The sequence below is a fragment of the Chiloscyllium plagiosum genome, unplaced genomic scaffold (assembly GCF_037043375.1).
Source record: "Chiloscyllium plagiosum isolate Xiang-an unplaced genomic scaffold, Cpla_swu_hap1 HiC_scaffold_44, whole genome shotgun sequence".
Lineage (NCBI taxonomy): Eukaryota > Metazoa > Chordata > Chondrichthyes > Orectolobiformes > Hemiscylliidae > Chiloscyllium > Chiloscyllium plagiosum.
Genome location: NW_028270182.1, coordinates 5,412,047 through 5,431,653, shown reverse-complemented (window position 1 = coordinate 5,431,653; position 19,607 = coordinate 5,412,047). Strand labels below are relative to the sequence as shown.

The window sequence follows — 19,607 nt, the reverse complement described above, 5'->3', positions numbered from 1 at the left end:
AATGGCAACTGACACTGAATCTGAAGTAATTCTGAGATTTAACAGTTAAAAAAATCACACACCAGGTTATAGTCCAACAGGTTTAATTGGAAGCACACTAGCTTTCGGAGTGACGCTCCTTCATCAGGTGATTGACAAAGCTAGTGTGTTTCCAGTTAAACCTGTTGGACTATAACCTGGTGTTGTGTGATTTTTAACTTTGTACACCCCAGTCCAACACTGGCATCTCCAAATCATGAGATTTAACACAGCCTGGAAGCAAATACAGAGCCACATCTATGTGCAGATGCAGGGCAAGGCAGGGATTAATGAGGTGGTAAGGATAGGGCAATTTCAGTACTCCAGTCTGTTCATGCACAGCTGGGAGTCTGGGCTAGTGGGGGTGGGGGTGCACATTGGAGAAGGGCCTAGAAGAAGCCTAAACCTACAGTCAGAAGTTCCAGAGCATCGTCTGACACTGATGTTTAAGGACCCTCCCCCAGTTTCAGTCTTCATCCTTGCCCATTGAGAAGAGTTAGTTAAAATGGAAAGCCAACTGGACATTGGGATTTGAGTCATTCAGCTGATTTGCTGTGCTCACCTTGTCAAATAAACTGTTCAAACAACACATCTGCCTGAGAATATCACCATAGTGCATTCATTTCTGCTCTGGTGAGGAAGTGGTCCTCACTGGTGGACATGATCACATGACAACTATTCTCAGGTTAGGGGGGTTCACCTCAGGTGTACTGGCCAAATTTAAATAATATAATAATGACTAATTAGTCTTATCTACAGGATCTTGCTGTGCAAATTGGCTGCAGTATTTTTATGTCTATACCTCAACCAGCATAATGTTTTCATTAGATTCCAGACTACAACTTACACATAATGTAAATCACCCAGATGCCTCAGTAAGATTCTGGTCTGTAATTCATCAAATATCCATGAATTTTTATGTAACCTCTGCCCTCCACACGCCGTTTTGTTTATGTGCTCCAGCTGTGACTCAAACCAGTGACCTGAGACCCACCCACTAAGCTGTCAGTCTGTGGGTGGGTGTGAGGTATGTTACAGCAAAGCACCTACATTAAACAGATAAACTCTGACTCAACTTCTCTTCCTTCCCTTCCAGGAACCATCGATGAGGCTGAACGTCAGTGGAAGATGGAATTCCATCGATGGAGCTCCTACATGATGCATTGGAAGAATCAGTTTGACCATTACAGCAGACAGGAGCGTTGTGCTGACCTGTGACCTCCTGCACTTCAGGTTGCGTGATGAGGGAGAAAGTGGAGCCCAAAAATGACCAGCCACCCAGTCTAGTTCCTAACATGCTCCTCTGTGCCCCACCATAAAACTTTGCCAGTGTGTGTATCATCTAATGGCACTCACCTTTCCAAGGCCCGCTCACAGGATTTACTTCAGTTTTGCAAATCTCACCATCGTGCATAATCCTTTCTATACACTGCAACTGGTCATTTCCACTGACATTTTCCTCCTCTGCTCTCCTCCACCCCCAATAACCCACTCCCCTGGCTATGCTCTCATTTTCCTCCTCGCCATTCCCCTCTACTGTTCTCTCCTTACCCCCATCAACTCTCCTCCACTCCACATCCATGCTCTGTTAAATGGCCTACAAGAATACTTTAGGCCACATGACCTCAGACAAGACTCCAGCCTGAACAGCCACTAACCCAGTGAATCACCCCCAATCAGTTAAACTGACTCCTCAGCACTCGGTACTGCATTATTATAGCTGAAACTGGTTTTCAGAACACTGGGAATGGATGTCCACAATTATCACTTGCATTCGTAAAGTGTGAAACAAAACCCTGAGATGCATCACAGTGAAAAAATTTTAATTAATGGTGGTTCATAATAATAACATTTAACAAGCCAATAATCTGCTCAACCCTGACTTGAAGTGGGATAGTTTTCCATTCCCCAGCACTTGACATTAGTATAGCCACACAGAGGTTTTTTTTATTGACAATTTCAACTGAGCTCCTTCATCTTCTTGACTGATCAAGTCTCACACTCTATTCCTAGCATTTACTATTTCCCTAATGTATTTAAGTAAAAATTCCTGCCAGAAACTGGGCAATAGCACTCCTACCTCTGGATCAGAACGTTATGGAGTCAAATCCCAATCCATAGGCGTGAATTCATAAGGCAGGCTCACATCCTGCTGCACCGCACCACACCACAACGAGTGTCACTTGTCAGATGATTCACAAAACTGAGATCCTGTAGAGAGTTGGGGTTGAGAAAGGGATTCCCATACTAACCTTGAATCTTCCCGTCACTCTGATAGTGAGGAATAAGACCATAACTCATAGCAGCAGAAGTAGACCGTTCAGCCCATTGAATTTGCACTGCTATTCAATGAGATTATGATCAATCTGCTAATCTCAACTCCATTTTTCTATCTTGTTTCTACAACCTTCGATTGCCTTACTGATTAAACTAGATTCTGTGGAGTATGGAAACAGGCCATTTGGCCCAACAAGACAACACCGACCCTCCAAAGAGTAACCCACCCAGACCCATTCCCCTACCCTATATTCACTCCTGACTAATGCACCTAATACTATGGGCATGGCCACTTCACCTGACATGCACATCTTTGGACTGTGGGAGTAAACCCTCGCAGACACGGGGAGAATGCGCAAACTCCACACAGAACAGTCACGCGAGGCTAGAATCGAACCCGGGTACCTGGCGCTGTGAGGCAGCACTGCTAACCACGGAGCCACTATGCCACCCCAAAAATTTTATTTTAAAAAATGTCTATCTTAGCATTGAATATTCTCAATGACCCAACCTCGACAGTTCTCTGTGGTGAAGAATTACACATATTCACTAACCTCAAGAAACTCCTCATCTGCCTTTAAACGGGTGATCCCTTGTTCGAATACATTGATAAACATTCATTTCCGAAACAAACCATCTCAGTTGGAGGACGGAATGGGGAATTGCAGGTCCTTTAAGAATCAGATTGTTGCCCCCCCACCTGCAATCAAAAACCACAATCAAGAAAGACTACCCCTCCCACATATTACAGCAAAATCATTCTAGGTACATATACCACCTTCACTCACTGGAGTTGTGCAAAGTTAACTTGTGGATGGATGCAATAGAACCGGTACATCTATGGATCCCTGCTGACACCCTATTATACCACTGAATTGAAACTGACTGTTCCTCAAACTTCCCTGTGAAAGACACATTGCTCCAAGATATATATTGTACAATTATTTATTTAAGTGTTTTTTGTCTGTTTTTTTGTAAGAGGCAGTGTCTGATGTGTTTTGGGGTTCTTTAATGTTGCTACTGTGATGACATTATGACAGATTTAAACAAGGACAGTGGAGTTTGTGCTGGAAATACGGACAATGTGCGACTGAAAATGGAATCACATCCATGCATTCTGGTCCAACGATCCCAGGTCGTTTCCTCCGCCCTGAAGTTCTTCACCTACGTCCTGAAGCAGACCCGCTACTGCAGCCACATCTTCCTCCTCAATACCTGCACAACCAACTGAACCCGCACGGACTCCAGACTACATTCAGACCATCACAATTTGGACCTGATCAGGACAAACAAATACATGGTTCTCCCTTCGGATCCTCTGCTCCACCCTCGCAGCCATGCGCCGGCACCTACTCTCCCTGCAGTCAGCCCTGCCCCAGCTCAGGGCCACAGTCTCCCAGACCTTCCGAGGACCTCTGCTATTCCTCATCCCGAGAAGGATCCACACACAGCAAATGCTTTCTCTCCAGCTTATCGAACATTAAGGAACACAAGTACACCAAACTCTCAAGTACTCCCTTCCAAACTTGGGATTCCTCGACTACTCCAGACCGTTACCCTGGCCTCCGGAACAGGTCAGAGGCCATTCCCACACGGCCGCTACAGCCACTGCTACTGCTGTTAATGACGACATCACTTTACCCCCCCCCCCCCCGCCATCCCACGGACTGCGGCCACTACCGACCCTACAACCTCTATGATCACCACCAGACCCACTGTCGCCAAAACCTCCATGAATACTGCCCTCTACATCACTTCCAACCCACAGTCACTGGTACACCGACAATGAGCATGTGACCCCCGCACCTCCCCCGCCCAGTGGTTGCTGCCGACTGCACCATTTCTGCCTCACCCACACTGCCACTCACCTCAGCCCCACCAACCAGGTCGCGTCCACAGGCACCTCTCCTGCGAACACCACACAGAACGTCCCTTCAGCCCCTGCGGGTGCCACTGAACACACCGTTGCTGTTCACGTTACTTCCTCCCATGACCACACCTACTCCAGAGACACACAATCTCCACCTCCATTCCTAACTCCAGCTCTACCCTTTCCCCCAGCCCTGCCGAGTTTTTAACCGACTTCCCCCTCACTGAAGATAAACGATCAGTCCTCAGTAAAAGGTCTCACCTTTATCCCACTACGTCCCCGGGTCAACAAATTTCACACACGTTGCAACATCAAACTTCTACACTGTCACTGTGCTTCCTTTTTCAATTGGGACCCCCACCCAGAGGACCCTTCCCCCCCACCTCTAACAATCCATCCATTTGGACACCCTGTGCTGTGCTGGTCTGGTACCTGCCCTCAACCTCTTTGTCTCCAACTGCCACCATGACACTGACTGCCTCAACCTGTCCAGCCCTCTCACCCACTTCAACCTCTGACCCCCCCACCCAAAACACAGCCCTCCACTCCCTCTGCTCCAACCCCTACCTCACCTGCGGGGAAGCGCAGTGCTAGTTTGGCACACCAACCTCTACACTGCTGAAGCCTGGTGCCAACTCACAGACACTGCCTCCTGTTGCCCACTCGACCACAGCCTCACCTCCCATCACTAAACCATCATCTCCCAGACCATCCACATCCACAGCCTCCATCCTCACTGTCTGGGAACTCCGCATGGCCCGGACCTACCTCTTACCCAAAATTCAAAAACCTGACTGCCCAGGGTGAACCATTGTCTCAGTCTGCTCCTGCCCCACTGAACTTGTCCCCTCATATCTTGACACCATTCTGTTCCCCCTTGGTCCAGGAACTCCCCACATACATTCGGGACACGATCCACGCACTCCACCTCCTCCATGACTTGCATTTCCCAGTACCCAACGCCTCATCTTCACCAAGGATATCCAGTCCCTATACACATCCATGCACCATGGTGAAGGCCTCCAAGACCTCGGTTTCTTCCTCTCACGCCAACACAACCAGTATCCTCCACCAACACACTCATTCAATTGGTAGAACTGGTTCTCACCCTCAACAACTTCTCCTTCAAATCCTCCCACTTCCTTCAGACCAAAGGGACAGCCATGGGCCCCAGCTATGCCTGCCTCTTCATCGGATACGTGGAACAGTCCATCTTCCGCAGTTACACCAGCACCATCCCCCACCGTTTCCTCCACTACATTGATGACTATCAGCGCCACCTCATGCTCTCATGAGGAGGTTGAACAGTTCATCACCTTCAAGAACACCTTCTACTCTGACCACCTGGACCAAATCGGATACCTCCCCTTCCTGGACCTCGCCACGTCCATCTCTGGCAAACGACTCAAATGTTGATTCTCCTGCTCTTCGGATGCTGCCTGACCTGCTGCGCTTTTCCAGCACCACACTCTCGAAAGGAATGAATAACCATAGGTAGATGAATAGATTAAGGACAATCCCAAATTCTCCAAAGGCAGGCCAGAATAAACAGAGAAATTGTTCCCTTTGGTGGAAGGGTCAAGAACCAGAAGACAGGATTAAGGTGATTGACAAAGAAACTAAATTCAGCAGGTGGTCAGGATCTGAAATGCATATAGAAGGCAGTAGAGACAGATTCAACCATGACTTTCAAAACGGCGCATGGACTCAATAACCTCCTTGTGTGCTATGACCATTGTGTAATTCTAAGATAGGATCTCTATGTTCAACATCTTCACATTGGAATGCAGGAGTCCTGCCAGTGAAATCCCACTGACACCCACATCAGATATTGCCCCTTCTTTTAAAGTATTCAGTCAAGACATTGCATATTAAGCATGTAAAGTGAATGTATATTGTCATGATGCAAATAATTGTGCACTTTTAAATAAATCTATTCTATCTATATTAATAAATAGATGAACTGTTCTTCAATAGAGTTCATTGCTGTAATGACCGAGCGGACATATGCCCTAATAGTAAGTGACCAATTTGGTTGGGAATCAGGTAAACTGGTCTGCCCAAATCAGAATGTCAAGGTTGGAGTCCAACTCCAAATTTGAGTGTGCAATGTAGGCCGATATACTTTTACTGCTGTGCTGTCCCTGCAGCAAGGTCTGACTCCCTAGGATTAACTTTGCCTTCCCTACTGCTCCCAGTTCAGCAGGTACTGCTGTTTTTATCCAACACAACTCCAAAGGGCTCCCATTTACCCAATCCTGGACCCCCATGCTTTAGTCTTCCCCATTTTGCATAAGACAGACAGCAGTCAATTTGCTTTCCAATAAGATATTATAGCCCTAACTTCCACCTCTGTTGGAGTGATCCAACTGCAATTGGTCCCACAGCTACTGTCTGTATAACAAGTTGATTTAATAATTTCATCTCAACATCTGATACTCCACACAAATCAACTGAATATTTCCTACACAGCGACGAGCATCCAAAAGTTCAAAAATAAACTATCCAAAAAGTGTTGGGGATATTGAAATTGTGAAGGACACTCAACTCCAAAGAACCTGTACACACATTAGTAAGTTTACACTGAATGCAACCGATCCCAGACAGGCCCTGACAACAGTTCTGAAGATTTCGCTCAAAATCTCGCCACGTCCCCAGCCAAGCTGTTCCAGTACAGACACAGTATTGGCAACTGTGAGACAATGTGAAAAATTGTCCAGGTATTTCCTATACACAAACCCAGCCCAATTACCGCTCTGTCAGTCTACCCTCCATCCATGACAGTGCTATTCAATGGTACTTGTCGACTAATAACCTGCTCACGGACACGTGGCTTGGGTTCAGTGCAGCTCATTTCCTGAACTCATTACACAAGCTTGACATCAAGACAGCACTTCACACATCAAAAAGCCCTAGCAAAACAAAAAACCACAGTCATTGGGAGCGATGGGGAAAAACTTGCCACTGGTTGGAGTCACAAATGATGTTAGTTGCGGTCATTGAAGTTAAATAATTTCAGCTCCAGTACATGTCTGCAGTTCTCCGGACAGTGTCCTAGTCCAGCCACCTTCAGCTGACCCATCAGTGACCTTGCCCCCATCATAAGGTTAGAAATGGGGGATATTCGCTGATGATTGCATAATCTTCAATACAGTTTGAAACTTCTCAGATGACAAGAAACATTCACATCACACAAATGCCAAGCCATATCCAATAAGAGAAAATCTAATCATCATTCTTTGATATTTACTGGCACTGCCTATTAATTACTGACCAGAAATTAAGCTGGACAAGCTGTATAAATACGGTGGTGACAAGCGTACACCAGAGGCTGGGGTTCTTGCAACGAGTAACTGACCATGCATCTCCCCAGACACCTTCGCCAACAACAAGGCACAAATCAGAACTGCGACAGGATACTCTTCACTTACCTGGATGAATGCAGCTCCGAAAACAAATCAAAAACATTCACACCATCCAGGACAAGGCTGCCTCCATGTTTAGCATCCCATCCACCAACTCCAACGTTCACTCCCTTTCCTATTGATGCAGTGACAACAGCATGTACTCTCTCAAAGATGCACTGCAACAACTCACTAAAGATCCATCAATTGTGCTTTCCAAACCCACGAACTCTCCAGCCTGGAAGGACGTGGGCAGCAGATACGCGGGAACACCACCCACTGAAGCTCCTCTCCAACTCACTCCCCACCCTGATTCAGAACTATACCTTGCTGGGTCAAAGTTTTGGAATTACCTTCCTAACAGCGCTGCTAAGCCACACTGACTGCAGTAATCCAGGGCAGTAACTTGCTACCAGCTTCTCAAGAAGATGGGCAAGACATGCTGGCCGAGCCAATGACACCCGCATCCTGCAAATGAATAAAAGAAACACACTTAACTGTACATTGAAGGTCTGATAAACTTTATTCCGGCAGGCTTCACTCTGGTAATCAAGCAGATTAAGCTTCCCACTAACCTGGTTAAAGTATGGAGGAGCACAGAGGAAAGCAGACCAAGACCTCACAAAGTCAAATGAGTTCATACCAAGACAGGAAATAAATTTCTTCAAAATTAAATAAGTATAAAAGATGCAAGAGTGTAGGGTGTTAACATAAGTGAGACCCACTGTCATAGTGAAAGACAAACAATTATACAGGAAGTTTACAACTGGAGACAGTGACAAAGTTGTAGAACTATTTAAACAGGCACCAAAGTGTCCAAACTCATCAGTTGAGGCTGTATCAACTTTTATCACCATTACGGTCAGTCCAAGGTGCATCCATCAAGTGATCAGCTATTTCCAAAAGAGTTAGCTTGGTTCGGTCTGGCCAAATATTGCAGGGCTCTCATCTCAGACCCTGCCCAGGGTCACAGGTCTTGATATGAAACCAAACCCCAGTCAGCTCCTGCAATTTCGGACGGAAGTTGTACTGTGAAGCCTTCAGGGCAATATCACACAAGTTTTTTTTTATTCAAACAAACATTAAAAAAAATGAAACAGAGAATTGTCCACCAACAGTTCACAGGCCCACTGGCATTTTCTGGGTCCCCCAGCCCCAAGATTGATGTCAGGTTCAAATCAGACTCGAAAGGAGGATGTGAATAAAAGAACAGGCTGTTTCGATAATTCAGGAGGGTTATAATTGCTGTCTCCTGGACACAGGCTAGACTCCAGACTTCATACTGTCCACTTCAGACACCTGCACAGAAGATCATTACAGTCAGTCTTCAAAGCTGTAAAAACAAAACCCCTCCAATTTTCTAAAGTCAGTGGTGGCATTCAGAATCAAAGTGATGTCCACAGAGGAGGCATTTTGAGCATTTTCTTTGTAATGGACTTTCCTAATAACTATCTGGGTGATACAGAGCTCACATAATGACTAATCAGGGCTCCAGGGCTTTAACCTATCCAGTGTCCCTCCACAATCAGAAGGTCACTTGAGGCAGTGTCAAGTGAGGACGCCACTGCATTGTGCAGCTGAATGATTTGTCAGTTCTATTCTGCTTCCAATCTCAATCAAACCTTTGAGGGTCAGCTGGAAAATGAGTTAGCGACTTACTAACTGGCTCGAAGCCAACACCAAATGAAACAGGAACGAGGAGCTCTCATTTCTTGACTTCTACAGTTTGCCAGACTCACCTCAGAATAGCCCATCAGGCAATAACTTGAAAGGATGAAGCTGGCAGAAATTCAATATCTCACAGTCAGTTAAAATCAGTCAGTGAACGGCATACAATAACCCGTGCTCTACCTGTCCTGGGAGTCCTTTCTCCCCCTATTCATTCATTCTTGCAATGTGGGCAATGCCAGCATCTATTGCCAGTGCCTTTGAGAAGTATTTGATGGGGAGCAGCATACAGGGAGCTTTACTCTGTATCTAACCCTGTGCTATCCCTGTCCTGGAGTGTTGGATGAGAGACAGTGTAGAGGGAGCTTTACTCTGTAATTAGGAGGAAAACGTACCTGGTTTCCTGATGTGTGCCCAGGCACTTGACACAACAGTATCGGGCTCCACATGACACACAGGTGTAGTTGGATGGAAAACCACAAACTGCACAGAAATGGCGCTGCGGCAGCTTGGAAGGACCAGCACACGTTGTCAAATAGTTCGGCCCCTCACTTGTACTCAAGTTCTGTTTTGGCAGAAATCAAAATAAGTTTGTTAACATTGTTATGCTCAGTATATTCTGAACTTTCAGTCAATACTTCTTAAAACTATATACAAGTTATTAAAATAGCTGTGCAAATCCTGTGATACTCCGCTCTTGAGCTCAAGGTAGTGTTATGAAGTGTGGTGTTATGAAGGCGCGTAGGAGAGAGTGACGGCTGTTTTAGCAGTGAGAGTTTGCAGGCAACTGTCATGTGACTGATTGGCAGTCTCGGAATGTACTGGAAAATTGAAAGTATGTAACATTTGGCTGTAGGCTGGATACCTCAGTTGTTTTGACCATTTGAAGCTAACCAATCAGTTTAAATTATGTCCCAGGATACTAAAATCCAATCAAATTTGAATTTTACTGTTTTGACAACATCAAACTAATGAGACGATCTGATGTTTAGGGTATGAAGTAGCCAGCATTTTGAGAGTCAGCCAGAGAGAGAGCAACCTACCATCTAGAGACTGCTATTCAAAACACTCCTTCCTGAAGAAGAGCTCATGCCCGAAACGTCGATTCTCCTGCTCCTTGGATGCTGCTTGACCTGCTGTGCTTTTCCAGCAACAGATTTTCAGCTCCCGTGACATTCACCAGCATTACCAAAACTGAATCCTCCAGGGATTACCATTGATCAGAAACTGAACTGGACTAGCCATATTAAATACAGTGGCTACAGGAGCAGGTCAGAGGGGAGGAAAACATCAAATGCTGGAGTTCATGGTGGGTTAGATGGTATCCAGAGAGAGAGCAAACTAACTGAGTCGAGACGACTCTTCATCAGAGCTGAAGGGAAGTGTGGAGGGGACAGCACTTATGCAATAGTAAGGGAGCGGCTTTGGTGAGGGATGGTAGGATAGAGTGCTGAGGGAGAAAAGATGTTAGTAGTTCCGATTACATGATCAGAACATGAGACTGACAGAATAATGGCATGTCTAACGGTCAGACCTGAAAGAGAAAACAGTTCCACTGAGGTAGGGGGAGGACATGGGGACACCGATCACTTAACCTAAACTATCAACATCTTTTCTCCACCAGTGCCCTGCACCCCACCACCCTGACATTCCCCACTCCCCTCCGCTCCCCCCCACACTTCACTTCAACTCCGAAGAGTCAGTAAATTCCACCTTCAGAGGTGAGGAATTCTGGAGCTCCAACAACATTCGAAGTTTGATACCACCCAGAACAGAGCACCACACTAACAAACATTCACTCCCTCCACTTGCTCAGTAGCAGCAGTGTGTACCATCTACAAGATGCATTGCAGCAATTCACCAAAACACCTGAGACACTCATTCCAAAGACATGACTGATTCCACCCATAAGGATAAGGGCAGCATGTATGTCAGAACACCCTATGGGCAGCACAGTGGCTCAGTGGTTAGCACTGCTGCCTCACAGCACCAGGGACCCAGGTTTGATCCCAGCCTCAGGCGACTGTCTGTGTGGAGTTTGCACGTTCTCCCCGTGTCTGCGTGGGTTTCCTCTGGGTGCTCTGGTTTCCTCCCACAGTCCAAAGATGTGCAGGTGAGGGTGGATTGGCCGTGTTAAATTGTCCCATCGTGTACAGGGATCTGTGGGTTAGGCACATTAATCAGAGGTAAATATAGGGCAGGGGAATGGATCTTGGGTGGGATACTCTGCAGAGGGTTGGTGTGGATCGTTGGATCAAATGGCCTATTTGTAGGAATTCTATGATCTATGTCAAGATTGGAGGAGTGGTGCTGGAAAAGCACAGCAGGCCAGGCAGCATCCGAGGAGCAGAAAAAAAAATAAATCAACATTTCGGGCAACAGCCCTTCATCAGGAAGGGCTCATCACTTTTGCCTATTCTATGATATATACCCACCACCAGCATATCCCTTCTGAGCCACTCACCATCCTAGCCTGAAAATATATCACCATTCCTTCAGTGAATTCTGGAATTCACTCCCCAAGAGTATCATGGGCCTCTCCACAGAACACAGACAGCAGCAGCTCACCGGGGAGGAGTCAGGGGTGACTAGGGAGGGACAATAAATGTTGGCTCAACCAGTGACATCAAATAATAAAGTGGGGCAGGACAGAGTCTGCAGAGGGACTGAAGGCAGGGGTCAGGGAACAGCCCACACATAAACCATCACCTGTTCTTCCAAGAGGGATTGGAAATTCTTCCTGAAACGCTGTTTGAAGTGATCACCTCGTGTCTTTTTCTTCTTCTTTGCTAAAACACAAACTCATCAGCAGCAGCAGCTCAGTCAGCAACAGCAACACCAGCTCCCACTTTCGTACATCCACACCCCTTCTCAAATAACAACCAGGAGCCACCCCCCACCTACACAGATTCAAAATAGGGACTCCACCACCTCATCGCCATCGCTCACACCAACAACAACCTGCACCCCACACCCTCCCAGAAACCCCCCCTCTCCCCGGGATCAGCCCCTTTAACATCCCCAATACACTGCACCCCTCCCCCCGGGCCCCTGTCCTTCCCCCCCCCCCCCCCCCGGGCCCCTGTCCCCCCCCCCCCCCCGGGCCCCTGTCCTTTCCCCCCCCCCCCCCCGGGCCCCTGTCCTTTCCCCCCCCCCCCCCGGGCCCCTGTCCTTCCCCCCCGGGCCCCTGTCCTTTCCCCCCCCCCCCCCGGGCCCCTGTCCTTCCCCCCCCCCGGGCCCTCACCGGACTCCGTGTGGTCATCGAACTGCGGGAGCCTCTTGAGCTGCGGCAGGTTGGCGTGTGGGTCATCCTGGAAGTTGTCCTTCTCCAGGGCGTCCAGCTGCCGGTTGAGGCGCCGCTGGCGGGTGGCCTGGTCCAGGACCCGCCGCTGCCCGCCCTCCGCAAACCGGCCTGGAGACAACAACAACACCGGGGTCAAACACCGACCGGGCCAGCAGCCTCCCCCATCACCGCCCAACTGCCCTTACCCACACTCTCCCGCTTCTTCTCCACCATCTCTCCCGGCGCTCTGGGCCGGAACCGGAAATACCCGGCGGAACCGTTATGATGCTGCGCTCCCGCCTTCTCCAACGGCGACGCCGATCACCCACCAATCAGAGACATCACCCGTCTCACCAATCAGAGATGCCCACCGACCCACCAATCAGAGACATCACCGTCTCACCAATCAGAGATGCCCACCGACCCACCAATCAGAGACATCACCGTCTCACCAATCAGAGATGCCCACCGACCCACCAATCAGAGACATCACCGTCTCACCAATCAGAGATGCCCACCGACCCACCAATCAGAGACATCACCGTCTCACCAATCAGAGATGCCCACCGACCCACCAATCAGAGACATCACCGCCTCACCAATCAGAGATGCCCACCGACCCACCAATCACAGACATCACTGTCTCACCAATCAGAGATGCCCACCGACCCACCAATCACAGACAGCATCGTCTCACCAATCAGAGATGCCCACCGACCCACCAATCAGAGACATCACTGTCTCACCAATCAGAGATCCCCACGACCCACCAATCAGAGACATCACCGTCTCACCAATCAGAGATGCCCACCGACCCACCAATCAGAGACATCACCGTCTCACCAATCAGAGATGCCCACCGACCCACCAATCAGAGACATCACCGTCTCACCAATCAGAGATGCCCACCGACCCACCAATCAGAGACATCACTGTCTCACCAATCAGAGATGCCCACCGACCCACCAATCAGAGACATCACCGTCTCACCAATCAGAGATGCCCACCGACCCACCAATCACAGACATCACTGTCTCACCAATCAGAGATGCCCACCGACCCACCAATCAGAGACATCACCGTCTCACCAATCAGAGATGCCCACCGACCCACCAATCAGAGACATCACCGTCTCACCAATCAGAGATGCCCACCGACCCACCAATCACAGACATCACCGTCTCACCAATCAGAGATGCCCACCGACCCACCAATCACAGACAGCATCGTCTCACCAATCAGAGATGCCCACCGACCCACCAAGCAGAGACATCACTGTCTCACCAATCAGAGATGCCCACCGACCCACCAATCAGAGACATCACTGTCTCACCAATCAGAGATGCCCACCGATCCACCAATCAGAGACATCACTGTCTCACCAATCAGAGATACCCACCAATCAGAGACATCACTGTCTCACCAATCAGAGATGCCCACCGACCCACCAATCAGAGACATCACCGTCTCACCAATCAGAGATGCCCACCGACCCACCAATCAGAGACATCACCGTCTCACCAATCAGAGATGCCCACCGACCCACCAATCAGAGACATCACCGTCTCACCAATCAGAGATGCCCACCGACCCACCAATCAGAGACATCACTGTCTCACCAATCAGAGATGCCCACCGACCCACCAATCAGAGACATCACCGTCTCACCAATCAGAGATGCCCACCGACCCACCAATCAGAGACATCACCGTCTCACCAATCAGAGATGCCCACCGACCCACCAATCAGAGACATCACCGCCTCACCAATCAGAGATGCCCACCGACCCACCAATCACAGACATCACTGTCTCACCAATCAGAGATGCCCACCGACCCACCAATCACAGACAGCATCGTCTCACCAATCAGAGATGCCCACCGACCCACCAATCAGAGACATCACTGTCTCACCAATCAGAGATCCCCACGACCCACCAATCAGAGACATCACCGTCTCACCAATCAGAGATGCCCACCGACCCACCAATCAGAGACATCACCGTCTCACCAATCAGAGATGCCCACCGACCCACCAATCAGAGACATCACCGTCTCACCAATCAGAGATGCCCACCGACCCACCAATCAGAGACATCACTGTCTCACCAATCAGAGATGCCCACCGACCCACCAATCAGAGACATCACCGTCTCACCAATCAGAGATGCCCACCGACCCACCAATCACAGACATCACTGTCTCACCAATCAGAGATGCCCACCGACCCACCAATCAGAGACATCACCGTCTCACCAATCAGAGATGCCCACCGACCCACCAATCAGAGACATCACCGTCTCACCAATCAGAGATGCCCACCGACCCACCAATCACAGACATCACCGTCTCACCAATCAGAGATGCCCACCGACCCACCAATCACAGACAGCATCGTCTCACCAATCAGAGATGCCCACCGACCCACCAAGCAGAGACATCACTGTCTCACCAATCAGAGATGCCCACCGACCCACCAATCAGAGACATCACTGTCTCACCAATCAGAGATGCCCACCGATCCACCAATCAGAGACATCACTGTCTCACCAATCAGAGATACCCACCAATCAGAGACATCACTGTCTCACCAATCAGAGATGCCCACCGACCCACCAATCAGAGACATCACCGTCTCACCAATCAGAGATGCCCACCGACCCACCAATCAGAGACATCACCGTCTCACCAATCAGAGATGCCCACCGACCCACCAATCAGAGACATCACCGTCTCACCAATCAGAGATGCCCACCGACCCACCAATCAGAGACATCACTGTCTCACCAATCAGAGATGCCCACCGACCCACCAATCAGAGACATCACCGTCTCACCAATCAGAGATGCCCACCGACCCACCAATCAGAGACATCACCGTCTCACCAATCAGAGATGCCCACCGACCCACCAAGCAGAGACATCACTGTCTCACCAATCAGAGATGCCCACCGACCCACCAATCAGAGACATCACTGTCTCACCAATCAGAGATGCCCACCGATCCACCAATCAGAGACATCACTGTCTCACCAATCAGAGATACCCACCAATCAGAGACATCACTGTCTCACCAATCAGAGATACCCACCAATCAGAGACATCACTGTCTCACCAATCAGAGATGCCCACCGACCCACCAATCAGAGACATCACCGTCTCACCAATCAGAGATGCCCACCGACCCACCAATCAGAGACATCACTGTCTCACCAATCAGAGATGCCCACCGACCCACCAATCACAGACATCACCGTCTCACCAATCAGAGATGCCCACCGACCCACCAATCACAGACATCACCGTCTCACCAATCAGAGATGCCCACCGACCCACCAATCAGAGACAGCACCGTCTCACCAATCAGAGATGCCCACCGACCCACCAATCAGAGACATCACCGTCTCACCAATCAGAGATGCCCACCGACCCACCAATCAGAGACATCACTGTCTCACCAATCAGAGATGCCCACCGACCCACCAATCAGAGACATCACCGTCTCACCAATCAGAGATGCCCACCGACCCACCAATCAGAGACATCACTGTCTCACCAATCAGAGATGCCCACCGACCCACCAATCAGAGACATCACTGTCTCACCAATCAGAGATACCCACCAATCAGAGACATCACTGTCTCACCAATCAGAGATACCCACCAATCAGAGACATCACCGTCTCACCAATCAGAGATGCCCACCGACCCACCAATCAGAGACATCACCGTCTCACCAATCAGAGATGCCCACCGACCCACCAATCACAGACATCACTGTCTCACCAATCAGAGATGCCCACCAACCCACCAATCAGAGACATCACCGTCTCACCAATCAGAGATGCCCACCGACCCACCAATCAGAGACATCACCGTCTCACCAATCAGAGATGCCCACCGACCCACCAATCAGAGACATCACCGTCTCACCAATCAGAGATGCCCACCGACCCACCAATCACAGACATCACCGTCTCACCAATCAGAGATGCCCACCGACCCACCAATCAGAGACATCACTGTCTCACCAATCAGAGATGCCCACCGACCCACCAATCAGAGACATCACTGTCTCACCAATCAGAGATGCCCACCGACCCACCAATCTGAGACATCACTGTCTCACCAATCAGAGATGCCCACCAACCCACCAATCAGAGACATCACCGTCTCACCAATCAGAGATGCCCACCGACCCACCAATCAGAGACATCACCGTCTCACCAATCAGAGATGCCCACCGACCCACCAATCAGAGACATCACCGTCTCACCAATCAGAGATGCCCACCGACCCACCAATCAGAGACATCACCGGCTCACCAATCAGAGATGCACACCGACCCACCAATCAGAGACATCACCGTCTCACCAATCAGAGATGCCCACCGACCCACCAATCAGAGACATCACCGTCTCACCAATCAGAGATGCCCACCGACCCACCAATCAGAGACATCACCGTCTCACCAATCAGAGATGCCCACCGACCCACCAATCAGAGACATCACCGGCTCACCAATCAGAGATGCACACCGACCCACCAATCAGAGACATCACCGTCTCACCAATCAGAGATGCCCACCGACCCACCAATCAGAGACATCACCGTCTCACCAGAGATGCCCACCGACCCACCAATCAGAGACATCACCATCTCACCAATCAGAGATGCCCACCGACCCACCAATCAGAGACATCACTGTCTCACCAATCAGAGATGCCCACCGACCCACCAATCAGAGACACCCTACAACTCCACCAGACATCCCACGACCCCACCAATCAGAGCCAGTTACTGTGTCACCTATCAGAGTCTTGCCAAAATCTACCAACCAGATGCATCCCACAACTCCACCAATGAGAGACATGCTGCAACCCCACCAATCAGAGACACCCATTGACTCACTAATCAGAAAGACATCCTACAACTACATCAATGAGACTCAACCAGATCAGAGACACCAACTGATCAACCAATCAGGCACCCACTGAGCAACCAAACAAAGGCACTCCTACTGAGCCACCAATCAGATATACCCCACAACCAACCAATCAGAGACTCCCCAAGATCACCAGAGACATTCTCTGAGCAGACAATCTGTTGCCCACTAAGCCACCAATCAGAGACACCCACTGACCCACCAAAGACACCTGCTGAGTCACCAATCAGAGACATCCTATGATCACCAATCAGACACAACCAATGACCCACCAATCAGAGACACCCACTGACCCACCAAAGACACCTGCTGAGTCACCAATCAGAGACATCCTATGATCACCAATCAGACACAACCAATGACCCACCAATCAGACACAACCAATGACCCACCAATCAGAGACACCCACTGACCCACCAATCAGAGACATCCTGGTGATTCATTAATCAGAGATACCCTACATTCCACCAATTACAGACACCCACTAACCCATCAAACCCGCCAATCAGCATTACCCACTGACCTACCAAACAGTGTTAAAAATCACACAACACCAGGTTATAGTCCAACAGGTTCATTTGGAAGCTGTGGCTTTCTAAACACTGCTCCTTCATCAGGTGGTTGTGAAGTATTAGATCAAACTAGGGGAAGACAGAATTTATAGCAAACATTTATAGCAAACGGTGTGATGCAGCTGAACTTATATATTGAAAAAGACCTGTATTGTTTGTAACTCTCTCATCTTTTAGAATGACCACGTTAGTTTCAGTTCATTCATATATAAATCCCAGACCTTTTTTTAAAGTTACATTCTCAAGTGAACTTTAACAATAGGTACCATGTCAGCCCAGGCAATACAGTTAAAGGTCTGGGATTTACATATGAAAGAACTGAAACCAACGTGGTCATTTTAAAAGTTGAGAGATTTAACGAATACTCCAGGTCTTTTTCAATATATAATTTTAGCTGCATTAGACTGTAAACTTTTGCTCCAAAGGAGCAACACTCCTAAAGCTAGTGCTTCCAAATATGCCTGTTGGTTTATAACCTGGTGTTGTGTGATTTTTAACTTTGTACACACCAGTCCAATACCGGCATCTCCAAATCATGACTACCAAATGGAGAGATCCAAGTGACCCATTAATCATACATCCCATGACCCACCAATCAGAGGGGCCCTACACGCCACCAATCGGAAGCACCACACAACCCACCAGTCAGAGATACCCCTTGCCCACCAGACACACCTCATGATCCACCAGTCAGAGACATCCACTGACTCAGCAATCAGAGACAGCCCACAATCAGATGCAGACATACCACCAGAGACACTCCACCATTCAACAATCAGAGGCACACACTAAACCACCAGAGGCTCCCTTTGACCCACCTACCAGAGATACCCACTGACCCACCTACCAGAGATACCCACTGACCCACCAATCAGAGGCACCCACTGGGGCAGAAAACAATTGTTCAAAAAGGATGGGCTTCACCTGTACTGGAAAGGTCCCAATATCCTAGTGGATAGATTTGCTAATTCTGTCTTGACAGACTGTAAACTATTAGACAATAGACAATAGGTGCAGGAGTAGGCCATTCTGCCCTTGGAGCCTGCACCACCATTCAATATGATCATGGCTGATCATCCTCAATCAGTATCCTGTTCATGCCTTATCTCCATAACCCTTGATTCCACTATTCTTGAGAGCTCTATCCAACTCTTTCTTAAACGAATCCAGAGACTGGGCCTTCACTGCCCTCTGGGGAAGAGCATTCCATACACCCACCACTCTCTGGGTGAAGAAGTTTCTCCTCATCTCTGTCCTAAATGGTCTATCCCGTATTTTTAAGCTGTGTCCTCTGATTCGGGACTCACCCATCAGCGGAAACATGTTTCCTGCCTCCAGAGTGTCCAATTCTTTAATAATCTTATACGTCTCAATCAGATCCCCTCTCAGTCTTCTAAACTCAAGGGTATACAAGCCCAGTTGCTCCAATCTTTCAACATAAGATAGTCCCGCCATTCCAGGAATTGACCTCGTGAACCTACGCTGCACTCCCTCAATAGCCAGAATGTCTTTCCTCAAATTTGGAGACCAGAACTGCACACAATATTCCAGGTGCAGTCTCACCAGGGCCCTG

General features: G+C 48.8%; 2 protein-coding genes across 3 annotated transcripts in view; one reads left to right on the top strand and one right to left on the bottom strand.

The window, feature by feature from the left end:
• Positions 1 to 6,133, top strand: part of ache (acetylcholinesterase (Yt blood group)) — a 67,374-nt gene extending 61,241 nt beyond the window's left edge. For both annotated transcript variants that reach the window (XM_043683427.2, XM_043683429.2), the window contains exon 5: positions 1,115 to 6,133. In XM_043683427.2, the coding sequence (XP_043539362.1) occupies positions 1,115 to 1,236 (122 nt within the window). In that variant the 3' untranslated portion in view covers positions 1,237 to 6,133. The remainder of the gene's footprint in view (positions 1 to 1,114) is intronic.
• Positions 6,134 to 8,069: 1,936 nt separating this feature from the next.
• Positions 8,070 to 12,841, bottom strand: znhit1 (zinc finger, HIT-type containing 1). Its single transcript, XM_043683666.2, has 5 exons — positions 12,727 to 12,841; positions 12,482 to 12,649; positions 11,947 to 12,026; positions 9,633 to 9,802; positions 8,070 to 8,868 (listed from the first exon to the last, which is right to left on the bottom strand). Exons 1-5 carry the CDS (start codon positions 12,752 to 12,754, stop codon positions 8,847 to 8,849), a joined length of 468 nt encoding a protein of 155 aa, XP_043539601.2. The 5' UTR covers positions 12,755 to 12,841; the 3' UTR covers positions 8,070 to 8,846.
• Between the last annotated feature and the right edge of the window lie 6,766 nt (positions 12,842 to 19,607).